Genomic DNA, 16,385 nt, shown 5'->3' with positions numbered 1-16,385 from the left:
CCCCTCAGAGAGAATCTTCTCCACAACAGGGCAAATAGTAACAGAGAGGAGAAACAGGATCAACCCCTCAAAGCTGAGGCACTTGGTTTAGATTTCAGTTGTTTTTTTTTAGCAGGAGCTCCCACCATGCTTTGTCACTAAAAATCGTGTTTAAATGCATGTTTTGTGACATCACCTTCTTATTTGTTTTGGATACATTTTATATTCAGTCGTTTTATCTCCCTTTTTATAATCAGCTCAGATTGATTTCAGTTTGCCTTCATAAATTTGGTTTTTAATGTGGTACCGTGATGGAACTGGAAGTTCAGACAGGATGGGTGAGCTGGCGCGGCGTGTCCACCGGAGGGAGACATATTCAGACCTTCGGAGATTGTGGCTTTGTTTTTTTGGAAGACAATTCAATTAAACGAGTTGATCGATGAAAGCACAAAGAGTTCGTCTCTTTGTGCTTTCATCGAAAGCGAAGCAGGTGAGACGACAGGGCAGAATTGTTTCTCATGCCCTCATTAGTTTTGTGGCTGCTAAAGGCTCCCCAAACCGGTTCGACGACCACAAAGCGCACCTTCCGACATTTCAAACGGTTTGGAAGGGTGCGATGGCGCGGTGTGTCCACCGGAGGGAGACACACACAGGCCTTCGGAGAGAGTGGCTTTGAGGTAGATCATTCAACATGAGTTGATACGTGGACGAATTTGGAATGAATACCTAAATCATCCAACAGCTAGTCGTATGACAGCAAAGAATTCGTTGCGAATGCCATTGTTGTTTTCGCTGCTGCAAAAAGGCTCCCAAGAGGGTGTCAACGAGCAGAGGGGAAATCAAGTTTTTAATGGCACTTTCTTCGGCCGTGTGAAAAGCGACACAAGCATACTGCTGCCAGAGCAGGGGGAAAAAAAGTGACATCACAGAACGTGATCGGAACGTATTAAGCATCACATCGTAACGTGCCGAGTTTCTCATTTGAATGTGACAAGTTTGATTGTGGCACATGTGGCCCGGCAAAATTGAGCAATTCCTTCCGCTGGTCGCTCACTGGCAGAGTCTCTGGCCTGTTTTCGAATCTAATCTATCTATAGATGTATATGTGTGTGTGTGTACCTGTTAACTTTGATTTGGAAGATGCAATCTGCCGGTCACCTGACCCAGAAGTCAATCTTAGCATGTTAACGCATGACATTTACCACGTGTTCATTTTGTGTGTGTGTGTGTGTGTGTGTGTTGTTTGGCCGCAACATGTTAGCATCAAATGCAAACAGAGACAAGAGAAAATCAAGTGGATGAAACACACTAACTCATCAAAGGAAGCTCAGTCAATCTTGATGTTTGTCACGTGCGCGTTAGCCAGGTGGAACATCAAAGAGCACAAGGCAGGCTCTTCCTCAGGTGGCGTCGAGGCCGGCGCGCCGCAGGCCGGCGGCGGCCCGACGGTCGCTCAGCGTGCGCCGAACGACGTCCTCCCACTGGTCGTCGGAGATCTCCCGCGCCCACGCCGGCACGCCCGGCGAGGGCAGAGCCACCGCCGCCATGGTCTTCTTCACCAGCTCCACGTGGGCTGCGGGAGAACAACACAAGACACGTTGGCATCTCCACCGCCAAGCCGGATGGCGTCGTAGCCATTGCGGAGTCGGCTTTGAGGGAACGGTTGCGTTCGTCGTCGGCCCCGAGAGACTCGAGCAAGGAAGAAAAATGCAACGATGGAATCCGCAGACGCGATCGCCTCGGGACAAGCCGACAAAGCGCCGTTTCCGATCGCAGGCCCGGTCGGGACGACGGGTCTTTGGGCGGGGGAACCGCCCAGATTCACCAGCCGCTTCGGCCGATTTAGAAATCACTAAAAATCGCCATTTCCGCGCAGTGACTCCAGAGCGCCGGATGAGTGCATTCGTTCATTCACACGGTCCCAAATCATCGCAAGGAGATTTGGGGGAACTCGATTTTTTTTGCGGCTGCGGCTTTTCCCGCCTGGGTGAGAGCGTCTCCTCCTTCCTCGCGATGATAAAAAAGGCGGACTGACCGGCATCCATGGGGATGGAGGCGCGGCTCCTCTCGGCGGCCGTGCCGTCGGGGTCGTCTTCGTCGCTGTCGGAGGACGGGGCCTCGGGGAGGTGCAAACCCATCACCTGCGCCACAAAAACATGCCATGACACCAAGACTCGCAAGTCAAAGTCGGCTCCGGGCCGGCTCCGACCTCCATCCTCCGCTGGAGATTCCCGTCCCGCGCGGCGTCGTCCCCGTCCTGACTCAGGGGCTGGTAGGAGTAGCCCGCCCCCCCGTCCTCATCTGCGGGCACCTCTTGGGCCGGTCCCTCGCCCTCCTGATCCTCCTCGCCGCCGCTCCACGCCGCCGCTCCGACTGCGTCTCCATCATGCGGGCTCTTGTCGTCATCCTCGCAAGGTGGGAAAACTCGCTCTGGTCCCATGGCGGGAGGGCCACCGCTGTGGGGAGGCAGCTGCTCAAATGACCTTGAATCGTGTCATTATTATTCATCGCCTCGGTTCATCATTCACGTGAATTCACTGATCATGTTCACGACGCGTGGCCAGCGGTCTACGGGGAGGGGGGGGGGGGCGACGACGACGACACCGCGTCGGTGAGGCCTCCGCATCTGGCGCCGAACTCTCAAATCTCTTCGCGACGTCTGTGGAGTTCATCGGGGGTCTATTGCTTGCCGTTGAGACGTGTGGGTAACGCGTCTTCCCCCCTTGTCGACCATGTTCGAAGTGAACTTGGCGAAACGTGCATTTGTACGGTTGCAACGACCTATGTTCCGAGTATTTGCGCGTCTAGTCGCACGAAAGAAAAGTTGGGAAGCCGAAAGGAGAATCCGAAGAGAGCCTCGGAGTCCAAACGAGTGCACTTTAGCTTGCTTGTTTGCATGGCGCCACCGAAGCTAAGTGCTAACCGGCGCCTGGACTCCGCGATGTTCATGCCGCGCGACGTAGCCCGGGTGACGCCGACACGACTGCAAAATGGAACTTTGCTCGACTCACCTGTCGTGTTTGCCAAACGTCCCGTCGGTGGGCGAGGAGCTGCCAAGACGCGTTACTGGCGCGGAGTCGTGGACTGTTTTGACGTAGACGCCCGCCCCTACGTCATCGCAACGCGCCCGTACCGCCTTTGCCCGAGTACGGCGTCACAAAGCTCAACGGCGACGAACTGCTGCAATGAAGAAAAAAAATCTCTCAACCCTTTGCCAAAGTAATATTCATTCAAACAAAACAGTGTTTGTCGACGTCGAACAACATTTGGAGTGCGCGTGAATTACCCGTGCCCGGCACTGCACCCGTCCACCGCATTTTTCATGGTCTTGTTGGTCGACGAGACTAGATTTCGGGCCATCAACCACGGAAAGAGGCAAAGGCTCGGGAAGACTTCCATCCGCACAGCCGGCCTTTCAAATGGGTCCTGTAAACAGAGACGGGAATGAAAAGCAGATGGTTTTAAATTAGTGTTAGGGTTTCAAAGTAGAGTTTGAAGATAGGGTTAGGGCAGTGTTGTGCCTGAACGAGTTCAATGAACGAAAGTTGAAGAACTCGTTGCGTAAAGTGAACGTCCTGTATTTTTATTTTTTTGCTTGGTGAACGATTTCACAGGAACGGCGGTTCATTGCTGTTCAATAGTGCAAGGTTTTCTCTTTTTCGGCGACAAAAATAAACTCCCGCACAACACGCTGTCAATATTTATTTATCTAGAATTATTTGGTTACCAAGAGTCGACATGGCCTAAACGTCATCAAAATGAGACGCGTTCTTGTAGTCCGCACTACCGATTTAGACCAACTTCCAATTCCGACACTCCATCCTACGCTCCTTGGTTAAGTGCGCGCGTCGTAGAAATGGAGGCAGCGTACGAGAGCGCTTGGGAGTCCTTTTTCTTGTGTGCTTGTTTATTTTGCCGTTCTTTTTTTCTTGTTTGTGATTTTTTTTTATTTTCATGCGTGTTTCGTAATGAGTTCTTGTTTGCAATTTGTGTGCGTGTCGATTTGCCCCGAAGGGCTACCGTATCAAACTGACCAAACAGAGCAAAGGTTAAATAAAGTAACTGACCCGCGAGCAGCCTATACGATGCGAGTGTGTGAGCGCGTGCGTCGGGACAGAGAATAAATAGTTCCACTTTGCCTCCTTTGAGCCATTTTGCAGCTTCCCGCTCGTGTACAGCGACCCAGCATGAAGCCGTTCCTGTTCCCGCTGCTGCTACTGCTGCTGCCCCTCTGTTCAGGTTTCTTTTGCGCTTCTCGGACTCGGACGTGTTATCGCGTGTCCCGTTCAAAGAGTTCCACCGCTTGTGTGCGTCCCCGCAGCGGAATTTAGCATCGACTGTTTCAGTTTGGACCCGCTGAATATGCAGCCGCCCGTCCTGACGTGTCGGGGTGAAGTACAGCAGGCGTGCTACACCAGAGGTTCGAAGTCATCGCACACCGGCGACAAAGTAAGGCGCATCAGACGTTTTGACTTTGTGCTTCTTTTGGCGCTTTGCCGCGCAGACAACGGCGAGAAGGGCTGCGTGACGTTGGACAAGTGCTCCCGTCCCGGATGGACGTGTTGCCACGGCTCCCTGTGCAACGCGTGAGCCCGTCGGCCAATAAACGAGCGCGACAGGCCGCCCGCTCGTCTCACTTCTTGATCGACGCGTAAGAGCTTCTTCCGGCTCGTCGACGTCGTTCAAAAACGTGTGGAGGCAAAAGCATCGCGATGAAATGACACACGAATCGACCATTCAATCCAATAAAGCGTCACGCTCCTTATTATTCTGTGTTAGAGGAGTGACACGAATGAACCTGCTCAACTCGAGTGTGTTCTCCCCCCCACCCCTCTCCATGGTTTGGGCTGAAATGAACGGCCCTAGCCCCTCCTTTTTGAAGCGAACCGTTGAACGGGCTATTTGAACACTGGTAAGCATGACGTCGGCACCATCATTGGGCACGTCGGCTTCAATCCTTCCGTATGGAAAGGCGTCAACAATATATCAAGACCAGAAAATGTCAAAGTTAGATTTTATACTGAGAGAAAAAAAAAAATACCATGCAAATAAAAGGAAGGACTCAACAAAAACTGATCATATTAAATGGGGAAACGGGGCAAGTGACATTTTGTCACTTCCACCGAAACATGGCTCGTGGTGGCCCAATAACAAAAAGGTGCAATTGTAGAACCCAGCGCACACCGTCCACCCAACAAAAAAAAAAAAAAGGGTAGGCGCCCTCGAGGCAGATGAACAAGCTAGGGCAAAATCACCTTTGCGGTCTGTGAAGGGCAGGAAATTGGCAGATGGATCGGCTCACGGGCGTTCAACATGATAGCAAGAAGACAACGTTTTAGCACAAGCGCCGGCCACCCGAGTCCGGTGACTGGCAGTGTTCCTCCATTTCAATTCCCGTCGTAGCGTGACGGAAGCAGCCGCCTTTCGGATGCCGCCGTCAAACCCACGCAACATTTCAGCTTCGGGATGAACGCACAATCTGTCCAAGGTGTGCGTGTGTGTGTGTGTGTGTTCAGAGTGGATTTGTCCCGACAACCTTGAATCATCGAAAATACATTTACGCGCCAAAGCCCCTCAAGTCATTTGACTCGGTCAAGTGTGACGCTAACGGAATGCAGCCAATCAGGGAAGCGCCCAGAAACGAAAGCAAAGTATGTCCTGTTCAAGGTTGGGGTCTTCTTCTTGGTCATTTTAGCCTCAAAGGACGAGGTTGGCGCCGAAACGGAATCTTCGGTGTTCCGCGGCGACCGCATTGAGCGGCACCAAACCGGCTTAACTTTCCGTCTTGGCGCGCGCGCCGCGTCACAGATCGACAATCTCGGAAGGTTGAAAGAATGTTTATGCGTCGACCGGGCCCGACGGCCGCAAAGGTTTTTGGAATGTGGAAGCGCAATGACAACTTGCTCGCCTAATGCCAACTACGTGAAAACTCCACACGGAAGCGCACGAGAGACGTTTGCAACCGCAAGCCTGCAAAACGCCATTGACACAGTCCCGCTCGACCGGCACCGAGTCGGCCGCGTTTGATCGGCGAGCCGAGCCCGAGGATGGTTCCAAAACGGTTGAAATGAGGCAGGGACGCCCGACGGTCGCCGACGTTTGCCTCGCGGGTGGCTTACGAAGGAGGCGTGAGCGGCGGCGCGGCCGCACCGTCATCCGACGCCGGCGGCCCGTCGTCATCAGGGGCGGCCGCGTCGCCATCGACTAGGTTGCGGTCGCCGCGCGCCGCCGCGTCGTCATCAGGGGGAGCCGCCGCGGCATCGGGCGCGAGCGGTCCGTCGTCATCGGCCGCGACCCTGTTGTCGTCGCCGCGTGCGGCCGCGTCGCCGGGCTCCAAAGCGTCTCGGGGACTTTGCGAAGCGGACTCGAGAAGAGGCGGGGGCGAAGAATCCGGCGGCCCGTCGCCCGGCGGCGGATTGGCCTTGTCGACCAGGCGCCATTGTAGGATGCTGGTGTCCTTCCCGCCCGTGGAGATCAGGTGACGGTCGTCGTGCAGGAAGCTGACGTTGGTCACGTGACTGCTGTGAGCGCTGTACTTGTGGCTGGGAGCCTGCGGTCCGACGCGCGGGGAGAACGGCGTCAGCGGGACGGCGGCGGCGGGCCGGGCGCGGTCGCCGGGGCTTACCTTGGCGGTGGCGCACGGGTACGAGAAGAGGTGAACTTTGCAGAAGTCGTCGGCCAGCGCCAGCACCTTCCTGTTGTGCGAGCGGATCACGGCGTTGATGTCGGTCCCGTCCGAGCCCTCCGGCCACACGCCTGACGCACAAAAAGCTTCAGCGCAAAGCCTGCGGCTCGCTGGGACGCGCGGGGGACCCCGGCGCACGAACCGAAGACGTGGTATCCCAGCACGCACGTGTACGTGGCCCAGTCGATGTCTTTGCACTCGGAGCGATTTCGGATGTATTTGCAGCCGTTCGGAACGTCCCCTGAATGAGGAGAAGGAGAAGGAGAGGAAGCCAGTGAGGAAAAAGTGGTCAAGTGTGACGCGCGCGCGGCAACATGTGCACACTGACAGTAGAGAATCTCGTAGTCGCCGGAGTTGGACATGATGAAGTTGTTGTCGGGCGACCAATCCAAGTGTGTGATGTAACTGGAGTGACCCTGGAAAGAAGGAGGACGACTCATCAGTACGCGTCGCGACTTTGTTCCTTCAAACGGCCGCAGGAGACGCTTTGGGAGCCGCGGGTGGCCGAGGCTACCCGGCGAGGCGGCCTCGCGACTTACCGAGCACTTTCCGTATCGGCTGTACTTTCGTCCTTGGTCGGCCACGCTGTACACGTAAATGAAGTTGTCGTGGGATCCCACCGCCAGCAGAGTGCCGTCTGCGCGTGCACACACACACACACAGGTGGACACGCCGCGGCCGTCATATTCTGCACTTCGAGCGCAAGGCGCGGCGTTTCCCACATGGGCCGGCACGCCTCGCCTCACGGCGCGGCGGTGGTCCTGCGCCCCATTCTGGCATTTGCGCTTTTCTTTTGAAATGCAAGTTCCAAATCTTGGCGCCTTGGCCAATCACAGTCGGCCGCTAAAATCCATCTCGATTCAACAATGTCGTGAGCCGATAGAATGCAATGCATTTGTATCGCTTTCAGATCAGCCGCGGCCAAGAGAACCTATCGCCCGATTCGCGATTCCATCAACGAGTGGGGTCGTCAGCGACCCCGCCCCCCGGATGTTGTCACCGGGCCATTTCAGCAAATTGACTCCACCCACCTACGGAGAAGCGCATGACGGACAGCTGCTCGTTGCCGTCCGTGTGGATGGCGACCAGGTCTGTGGTCTCGGCGTCCAGCACGAACCACCTGAGACGCGGGCGCACAGACACAGACGTCAGCCGCGCCCGCGGGGCCGGCCAGGCCCCCGCCCGCGACACTCACTTTCCCGAATGCGTTCCTATGGCCACCACTCGTCCGGCGGGGTGGAAGTCGGCGCAGTGGCCGTGTTCCTGCGGGAGGGGCGCAACCGTCAGTGGACAACAAAGACGCCGGGCCGGACGCGGCGTCACGGGGAGAGCGCCGCGCGGTGGCTGGCTGACCTCCACGCTGCGACTCCAGCGCAGCTTGTGATCGGTGGAATTCCACAGGCACACCAGACGGTCCTGGGCGCACGTCAGGAACAAATCTTTGGACGGGTGCGCCGCCAAGCCCCACAGCTCGTCCGTGTGACCCTGAAGACAGCCGCGGCCGTCACGCGCGGAAGCGGAAAGATGGCCCGGGTGCCTCGCCGCCGCTTTTGAGCATTTCCGCCGTATCGCTGGAAGCGGCGACGGCGGCGGCCCTTACCTGCACTTCCACCGTGAAGCCGTCGTGGAAGGTCCCTCGGAGGATAAAGTTGCGTGACGTGCCCACCAGAAACTCATCCCCCTCCCCTTCGGACACGGCCCGGATGCTTCCGTATTGCTCTGGAACCTTCAGACGTCAACGCGGCGTGAAATGTCACGAGTGACAACGATGCGTGCGTGCGCGCGCGCTCGCTCGCTCCACCTCGACGTCTCGCTCGGCTCGGACGTGGTGGTCCCACAGGATGATCTTGCGGTCTTTTCCTCCTCCGCTCAGCAGGGTGCCGCTTCTCATCTGGCACAGGCAGAAGACGCTGCCCTCGTGAGCTTTCACCTGACGGCTGATCTGAAAGGCTGCGCCGCAAAACAAGAAAATGAAAAGCAAAACGGCGCGGCGCAACTTTTCTTCTCGACATGTTGTAAAAAGAAAGTGAGCAAAAAGGCATCCGGTCGGGAGCTCGGGGCCAGGCGGCACTCGGCCCTCACCTCTCGGTCCTTTCCCAGAAGTCTCGGCGGCGCTCCTGGTCCACACCAGCAGGACACCTCCCGAGTCTCCGGTCAGAATGTCTCCGTTGTTCAGGAAGGCCAGACACTGGACGAACTTGGGCTTGTCATATTTCTGTCCAACCACATGGGCCAAAAACGGCAAGCGTCGCAGAGGACCGCGTTTCTTCCGCTCAATTTTCGACGGCGGAGGAGGAGGAAGCTACCCCGAAGATGCCCTGCTTCCGAGCCAGCGAGGTGCCGCTCCAGGCCCAGAAGAAGATGTGAGACTTCCCGCAGGTGATGATGGTGTTGGGGTCGGCGGGGTGGAAGTCCACCACCAGGACCACGTCGGTGGTCGTCTGCAAAGCGCCGCCGCGGGAGACAAAGGTGAGGAAGGACGCAAAAGAGCCTCAGGGGAGGGGGGGGGGGGGGGGGGGGGCGGCCTCCGGGCACCTTGATCTCGGCCATCTTGGTCTTCTTCTGCCAGTCCCAGACGGTCAACATGTGGTCGTTGCAGTCGTCCACCACGCTCAGATGCTGGCCCGAGTCCTGAGGCGACAAGAGAGGGCTGAGAAGCCGCGCTCGGCGCCGCGTCCCGCGCTCGCCACTCACGGCTTTGGAGAAGGCCAAGGAGCCCACGCCGCGCTCGAAGGTCCCCAAGCCGACGATCTGCAGCGTGGCCAGGCTGACGCTGTCCCAGACGCGCACGTGCGGCGCCACCGCCTGCCCGGCGAAAGCATTCGTTCGGTGAAGAGAACCGCGGCGACACAACGCCACGGCCGGGATCGTCTTCTGCCAGAGAACGCGGCCCGGCCCCCAAAAACATTTCGGGGCTGCGAACAGCGGCGCAAGCCACGCGCGATATGGACCTTTTCCTTCGAGGTCACAAAGTCTTCCCAATTTGTCTTTGTGACAAGGAAAGAAAAAAAAAAAAACTTTCCGATCTTTTGCAACCTCGCCCAAGAGCTGACAAAAAGAAGACAAACGCGCACATGCCAAAATAACGTGCTCAGCGTGTGTCACTTTCAACTCACTGTCACCAACTCAAGTCAAGGTTGCATTTCCCCCCCCAAAAAGGCCCCCCAAGGCGCTTTTCCTGATTTTCGGAAAACGCGACTCAGATTTGGATGGAAAGGAAATCATCCGGGTGGGACAAAGATGGATTTGGCCCGCCTTCCTTTTGGCACTTTGGACATTGCGGAGCGCCTCGCTAAGGTGCGACTCTCTCGCTGGCGGCATTTGGCGGCGCGACGTTCTGGCGAGAAGACACGGCCGGCCGGCGCTCTTTTCGTTGTCGAAGCGACGAGTCGGCTCACCCGCCCGTCTTTGTCCACGCCGGCGATTTGCCCCGTGGCGATGCGGATCCTGTCGGGATGAACGGCCAGACTTGCGGGAGAGACGCGGGGAGCCAAAGAGAGGGGGGAGACGGTTGAGATGAAAGCGGGCCGAGCGCCGGGCGAGCGCCGGACGAGCGCCGGGCACCTCACCACTTGACGCAGTCCGTGTGTCCCAGGTAGTGCCTCTGGGTTCGTTCGGCCGAGTTGAACAGGACCACCACGCAGGCGACAAAGTACGCCATCTCTCCGGTGGGAAGCAGGCACACGTTGGCGCGGCAGTCCCGCCCGCGGTACCCGTAGCTGAAGGCTCGCCGGTCAAGGAAGAGCCGCCGGCCGCTAGCACCTCGCGTCGTGACCTTGCGCTTGCCATCGCGTCTAAATACCAAGGACTACATTTTTTTTTTGGGGGGGGGGGTAGTTTTAAAGCTGAAAATGGAAGTGCAAGGATTCAAATGTTTCTCTAGACCCGGAGCGGCAACCGCGGACATTGTCAGCAGCGCGCGATTGTGAGGGCACTCGGGAAACGGGCAGGTGTGGCCGAGCGCGCAAAGGATACACCCATTCCAGCTTCAGCTTCTCAGAAGGAAGTTCTGTGCGGACGTCCTCGTAGTTTTCCACGTTTGAGGGCACAAACATGGTGATGGGGCGTCCCCGCATGAACATCTTGATGTGGTTTCCCTCTGCGCCAGCACACACACACAGAGACAGCTTGAGCGTCAAAGATTGAGGCGCAAATCTCCCCCAAACCTTGCAACATCACTGCCAAAACTCAACCAAGGATGGGATGAATTTCAATCAGCGGGTTGCACGCCAATGCGACAGACAAGCGAGGCCAAGCAAATCCAAGTGAGGACGAGGCAGCCGCAGAAACACCCGCTCGCGCGTGCCAACCGACGAGAGGGAGGGAATGCGAGCGCTCGCTCAAGCCGGCCCGCCCGCCCCGGCCACAACAACGGCGGCACATCACACAGAGCGGGCGTGGCGGCGGCGAGACGCCCAGCGCGGATGCAGAGAGGGACGGGCGAGAGAGTGCCAGAGAGACAAAGACGCAGATTGCCCCCCCCCCCCTCGCAAAACATTAGCATGCCGGAGGCTCGGCCGGTTAGCCCGCTAGCCGGCCGCGCCGCTGCTCGGCACTTACCCGCCTGGCTGTTTTTCTCCCGAGTCGACATTTTGGCCGCTGCGAGACAACGACATCGTCACTGAACAAGCAACCGAGAGCGACACGCCGCCGCGAGCGTGCACGGCCAACAAAACGCGACGTGAGAAGCGCGAGGATGACGACGTACGTACTTGGATTGGACAAAATCAAGCCGTTACCTTGACTCGCCAGCGCAGCCTCTTTGTGCCTGCAAGCCAAACAAACAAAGAGCATCAAAGTGTGCGTGCGGGAGCAACGGGACAAGCGGCCGGCGTTTTCAATCCATCGCTCAAACTTCATTTCCAGAGCACTTCTCGCACCTGAAAATGGCCCTGAAAGTGCTGTTGAGTCAAACGAAAAGAGGACCCCCCCCCCTCTCCCAACAGCTCTACATCCCCACAAGCAAGCCGACGCCCATTTCTCCATTTCAAACGCGCCCCGGAGGCAATTCAAAGGCCCGCCGCGTCGTTCCCGAGGACACTTGAGCGGCGTACGGTCGGAGCCGACGCCCAAAACGCCCGGCCTGCGGTCGTTTTCGTTTTCCAAGAGCGAGCGCTTCTTTTTCCGCCCGTCCGACCGTCGGGGGCGGGGAAACACAAAGCGTCGGCCGGCCTCGCGGCGCACGTACCTGTCTGCATTTTTCGCCACTTTGGCGAGGAGTTTGGAGGTCGACGCCGCTTTGACCAACTTGCCGCGGTTGTCGTCGGACGTGTCCCAGGTGCTGCTGTGGGAACGCTCCACGCCGGCGGAGCGCCTCGGAGCCCTGACACACACGCACACGCACTTTCGGTGAGGGGCGAGAGGAGCGCTCGATCCCGAGGTGCAGACCGGGCCTGCCGAAGCGCAGAGCGCGCCGGCGACAAAGAACGGGGTCAGGGTTCGAGAGCAAGCGCCCCCGGCCTGGCCGGCGGGTCAAGGCGGAGCTGGCTGAAGCGCAACCTCTGACTGGCCTGAGCCAATCAAATGGGCGCTCGTAGTGCGAGATTTACTCGCAAAAAACGGCGAGAACTCGGGTCCTCGAGCGACTGACCGACGAGTGCCCGCACACAAGCCAGCGGGAGAGACAGCGTGGCAGAGGGGAGGGGGGGACATGCGGTCAGTGAGCCCCAAGCAGGCCGAGGTTACGCTCCGACGGCAAGGAGCCCGGGCGGCGCGGAAGGGGAGGAGCCACAGGGGGAAGGAGGTGAGAGGGGGAGGAGTCGGGAAGGTTAGGAGAGGCGCGGTCTTCTCGGGCCGGGCCGGCCGAGCGACAGCTGAGCTCAGACAAAAAGGGGGGGGGGGGCACACCTGTTGGGGGCCGCCTGGCTTTTACTGGCGTCGCCAGGCTGGGCTCTCTGCGGACCCGGGGGATTGTGGGGGTGCGCGGGGGAGGGGGCGGCTTCCTCCCGTTGGTGGATCTCCTCCGAGGGACATCGACGGACGGCCGGCGCCTCCTTTCTGGGATCCGCCGCCGCTCCGCTGCGAACACGCACGCGGCTTCATTGTGGACTCGCGCTTTCCCACAATTCAACCCCCCCCGAACCGAGTTGGCGCAAGCCAACGGCGGTTCGAGTGCAAAAGAGATCCCGGCCATGAAAGCGAGTCACGGCCCAACGACGGAGGCGAGAGTCGACGGCCGCTTCTCCGCGACGAGCAGCCCGCTCAACGGTCATCGGCGGCTTACCTCTTCATGGCCGAGGAGACGGTTTCCTTCCTGGTGATGGCGGCGGAGTCTCTCTTTCGAGCAGATGTCGCTCCGTTGCTGATGCACGAGTTGGAAGAGGCTCCGCCTGAAGGACGGGAGCAAAAGAAGACGCGCGGAACCGCCGCGGTGACATTCGCGCCCTTCAAATGGCGGTCAAAAGCGCAACCTTCATGCTCGGAAATGCTGTGGGGTTTCCACCCGCCCTCCCCCCCTCAATGTACAAAAACGTTTTCGCGCTCTTCCCGGAGCAAGTCGAGGTAGCTTGTGTGGAATTTGGCGCCATCCCGTGGCGAGCCAACAACATGCAACCACCTCAGCTGGAACCTCGCTCGTCTGCCTCCGCTTTGCTCAGCGGAGGTGCGAGCCAAGCGTCACCGCGGACAACTTCAACTCTTCGCTCAAGCGGCAAAGTAAAGGCGCGCCATTTGGGGCGGGCGCGGCGGCCAAAGTACCTTTTCCTCCCCGCGGTTTCTTGCCGTCCTCCGAAGACGCCAAACGTCGAAGAACGTCGGCCAGCGCCGCTTTCATCACCGTCACTTCGTCTTCTTGCTGCTGCACGCGAAGCTCCAGCGCGCAAAGGCGCTCGTTGACGTCCGACGCACTGGCGCCCGACACGCTGTCGTCTGCCAACGGCACAAAGACGCCGCGCCCTTTGCTGAAATGCCGAATGAGTCGGGAGAGCGAGAAAAAGCCGGCCGAAGCGCGTCGCGCCTTCCCCGCACGGCCGCACGACCGTCAAAAGAAAGCCTTCGACGTCGACGGCAGATTTTGGAAATCAAGCCCCAAAGCCCACGCGTGTCATTTGTTGACTTTCACTTCACATCTGGTTATTCGGCGTTACGGGCTAAACCAGCAAGTGAGCGGCTCCATTTGTTTGCGCACTTTCTGCTACTCGAAATGCCGGCATTCGGTTGCGCTTCCACCCGCAATTCGCGGCATATTTGACCAAAAGAGCGGCAAACCGTCGAAACGGGCGGAACTGGCCTGCCCCTGCTGAATAAAACAAAATAAAACATTAAGATGTCTCAAGTACAAATATTGAGATATGACATCATTTACAAGTTCCATCTGTCGGATTTCAGTCCACGTTTTCAAGTCACGCGCGTATTTATGAAGCCCTCTCCGTATTTGGGCCACCTCCTGCGGCACGGATGGAAGTCATTTCATTTGTGCCGTATTTGACATATTTGACATATTTGACAAGGAAGCTTGACTTGACCGAGTCGCTCCTGCTGTCAGGAAGGAAAAAAAATGTCCGAAGGGCGATGCGCCGACAGTGCAACCATAGAGAAAGATGGCTGAAGACTTGCAGCACGTGGAGAGACCCGACGGATGAAACGAGATTCGTGGAGGGACCGGGCGTCACGAATTGGATGAGAAGGAGCGCCGATTTGAGAGGACACGCTCTCCGGTCGGCTTCTTGTCTTACGCGCTTGAATATTTTGTTAAAACGAAAGTCCAATTTCAGGATCAACGTGAGGTCAGGCCAGAATGGAAACAAGATCGATCCCGAGTACCGTCAAAACGATGGCAAATCTCTTCTCATCTTGCCTGAATCGGACCGGACAGAATTCAAATGTCTGAAAAAGTTGCCCTGACACCATCTAGCGCCAAGACCGCACGCTCCGGGCGGAGGAAATGATAAGCGGTTCCAAGCGGTAGGCAGCCTTCGGGGCGAAAAACTAAATGTCAGGAATGCGCCGACAATACAACTACGGAGACGTTTGACTTGGTGTTTATCGAAGGCACCTGCCAAGAGGAGTTGCAATGTTCATTTTTCTTCCCCCTCTCAAGAACGACCACTTGTCTTTCCACTTGGGTTGTGCGGTGGTCGGGCCTTTTGAACCGAGACTTTTGCTACCCGCCGCACAAAATCAAATCGTGGCGGCGACGTGCAAAAACACACGGTACGGCAGTCGTATCGTCGGCTTATGTCAGAACAGTCGCGAAGGACGGGACTACGCGAGGACGCTAGCAGATCTCGCGGGGCCGCCGTCAGAGCCGCCGGGACGCCCGACCGGATCCACTGGATACGAGACGTCAAGTGTACACATCACATCGGCTTTCGACGGACGGACGACCGACCAAAAGGTCGTTTGTGCTGAGGCTAATCGTGACGTCATCACCCACGGCGTTTAGGACCCGCGACCGGAAGACGCGCTCGTTTTGTTCAGCGGCAGCGGCGAGAGGGGGGGGGGAAGGCCCGCGCGGAGTCTCGGTGACACGTGGAAAGACGCACGCGCTCAGGCCCGTCGACTCCCAGACGCGAGAGCGACCTTTGACCCGCGGACTCACCCAAACTGCCGCCGCCGCCGAACGCGTCCATCTCCGCTCAGGCGACGTCGGAGGCCCGAGGGAGGCCCGGCCTGACCCAGCCTGGCCCGGCGGACCTGCGTTCCGACCGGGAAAAGCGAACGCCGATGCCTTCCGCTTTCCGCTTGGCTCTTTCCGCTCGCGTTTCCAGGGCGGGCGGGCCGCGCTCCTCTGCGTTCTCCGCGACGCGGGGCACGACGAGTCTCTCCCGGAGTCTCGCGCGCGCTACGGCCGCTGAGGACGCCGAGACGGGAAAGAAGCGAGGCAGTTAGTCAAGGAAGCGACCAAGCCAAAGTGGCGGAACCGAGGGACGGCTGCAAAGCGCGCTCCCTTCCGTTTCTGCCCGCGCACTTCGAGGGAGGTTGGGGGGCGGGGGGAGGTTCCGCCTCAAAACGGACGTGGCTCGTTCGGCGGCGGCGCCCCCTGTTGGTTGAATTCAAATGACAGTCTCCTTTTCAGGCCGTCAAACTCTCGGAGCTGGGCTACGGAATCCGATTTGTGCCAAACAAGAATCGAACAAAAAAGGGGGGGGGGGATCGAGCAAAAGCTTGTTCTAAGTACAGTACAAACAATCGATCAAGAAAGACGTCATGAAGTTGAGAGAAATGTGTCACGACGAGTTTGTGCTTCCAGCCTTTTGGCACAAGCGAGAGGGAAGAAATGTCATCGGTGCTCTATGTAATACCGTACATTTGCCATTTGACAAGAAAGTTGTATTCCATTCAGTTCAATTCGAGCCTCGCGGGTGGGCGGGCCTCCGGAGGAATCCGTCGTTAATGTTTGAGTGACAGTTCAGTGACCGGTAATCAATCACAAGCTTCCGATTCAGTTCGAAGCATTCGACTGTGTTGAGGAACATTTGACAAGCTCGTATGCGTTTTGTACAAGGAAATTGACAGTTGTGTTCCCCCAGGAATGAATGTCCCTCGTGATACCGGCCAGGGAGGTGAAATTGGGGCAAATACGAATGTGAATTTGTATTTATTTGTTTGTTTAAGGGGGCGGGGTGCGAGAAACAACTGTACGTCACGAACAATGAGGGATTTCCACTGTCCGGACAAAGTCATGCAAAACGCCAAAGCCGCTGGCTCGAGCGGTCCGTTGGCGTAGAAATCCTTGCCCTCGCTGGCTTGGAACGAGCATCCCATTTCTTTGGAAGAATCG

General features: G+C 57.7%; 2 protein-coding genes and 1 long non-coding RNA gene across 5 annotated transcripts; 1 reads left to right on the top strand and 2 right to left on the bottom strand.

Annotated features, from left to right (window-relative positions):
- Window positions 1-907: 907 nt before the first annotated feature.
- mea1 (male-enhanced antigen 1) lies at window positions 908-3,155 on the bottom strand. The gene is made up of 4 exons (XM_052080674.1): window positions 2,991-3,155; window positions 2,189-2,435; window positions 2,015-2,120; window positions 908-1,552 (listed from the first exon to the last, which is right to left on the bottom strand). The coding sequence occupies exons 2-4, from the start codon at window positions 2,417-2,419 to the stop codon at window positions 1,380-1,382; spliced, it is 510 nt and encodes a 169-aa protein (XP_051936634.1). The 5' UTR covers window positions 2,420-2,435; window positions 2,991-3,155; the 3' UTR covers window positions 908-1,379.
- Window positions 3,156-3,701: 546 nt separating this feature from the next.
- LOC127610484 (uncharacterized) lies at window positions 3,702-4,776 on the top strand. Its single transcript, XR_007964859.1, has 2 exons — window positions 3,702-4,399; window positions 4,484-4,776. It is a non-coding gene; the product is annotated as an uncharacterized LOC127610484 (long non-coding RNA).
- A 200-nt stretch (window positions 4,777-4,976) lies between these two features.
- LOC127610439 (echinoderm microtubule-associated protein-like 4) lies at window positions 4,977-15,735 on the bottom strand. Of its 3 annotated transcripts, none has more exons than XM_052080610.1 (24): window positions 15,204-15,735; window positions 13,361-13,531; window positions 12,888-12,993; window positions 12,512-12,682; window positions 11,853-11,987; window positions 11,377-11,432; window positions 11,225-11,263; window positions 10,640-10,763; window positions 10,234-10,383; window positions 10,063-10,132; window positions 9,359-9,469; window positions 9,200-9,295; window positions 8,971-9,105; window positions 8,747-8,879; window positions 8,466-8,614; window positions 8,265-8,390; window positions 8,018-8,149; window positions 7,860-7,927; window positions 7,696-7,784; window positions 7,204-7,301; window positions 6,993-7,080; window positions 6,807-6,905; window positions 6,605-6,735; window positions 4,977-6,529 (listed from the first exon to the last, which is right to left on the bottom strand). In XM_052080610.1, the coding sequence occupies exons 1-24, from the start codon at window positions 15,232-15,234 to the stop codon at window positions 6,095-6,097; spliced, it is 2,943 nt and encodes a 980-aa protein (XP_051936570.1). In that variant the 5' UTR covers window positions 15,235-15,735; the 3' UTR covers window positions 4,977-6,094. The 3 variants fall into 3 exon arrangements, with proteins under 3 accessions (XP_051936570.1, XP_051936571.1, XP_051936572.1); XM_052080611.1 differs by having other exon boundaries at window positions 11,404-11,432; window positions 15,204-15,734; XM_052080612.1 differs by lacking the exon at window positions 12,512-12,682 and having other exon boundaries at window positions 15,204-15,734.
- Between the last annotated feature and the right edge of the window lie 650 nt (window positions 15,736-16,385).

Source organism: Hippocampus zosterae, chromosome 11, assembly GCF_025434085.1.
Source record: "Hippocampus zosterae strain Florida chromosome 11, ASM2543408v3, whole genome shotgun sequence".
Classification (NCBI taxonomy): Eukaryota; Metazoa; Chordata; class Actinopteri; order Syngnathiformes; family Syngnathidae; genus Hippocampus; species Hippocampus zosterae.
The sequence above is the reverse complement of the archived record's forward strand: the minus strand, read 5'-3'. Positions and strand labels throughout refer to the sequence as shown.

What these genes read in the sequence shown, in the direction of transcription:
- mea1 (XM_052080674.1), bottom strand. Translation starts at nt 2,419, where the DNA reads ATGGGACCAGAGCGAGTTTTCCCACCTTGCGAGGATGACGACAAGAGC. An exon ending in ATCTCCAGCGGAGGATGGAG is followed by an intron (nt 2,121 to 2,188) that starts GTCGGAGCCGGC and finishes TTTGTGGCGCAG; the next exon opens with GTGATGGGTTTGCACCTCCC. An exon ending in CTCCATCCCCATGGATGCCG is followed by an intron (nt 1,553 to 2,014) that starts GTCAGTCCGCCT and finishes GTTCTCCCGCAG; the next exon opens with CCCACGTGGAGCTGGTGAAG.
- LOC127610439 (XM_052080610.1), bottom strand. Translation starts at nt 15,234, where the DNA reads ATGGACGCGTTCGGCGGCGGCGGCAGTTTGG. An exon ending in GGAAGCAGGGCATCTTCGGG is followed by an intron (nt 8,880 to 8,970) that starts GTAGCTTCCTCC and finishes GTGGTTGGACAG; the next exon opens with AAATATGACAAGCCCAAGTT. An exon ending in CGACTACGAGATTCTCTACT is followed by an intron (nt 6,906 to 6,992) that starts GTCAGTGTGCAC and finishes CTCCTCATTCAG; the next exon opens with GGGACGTTCCGAACGGCTGC.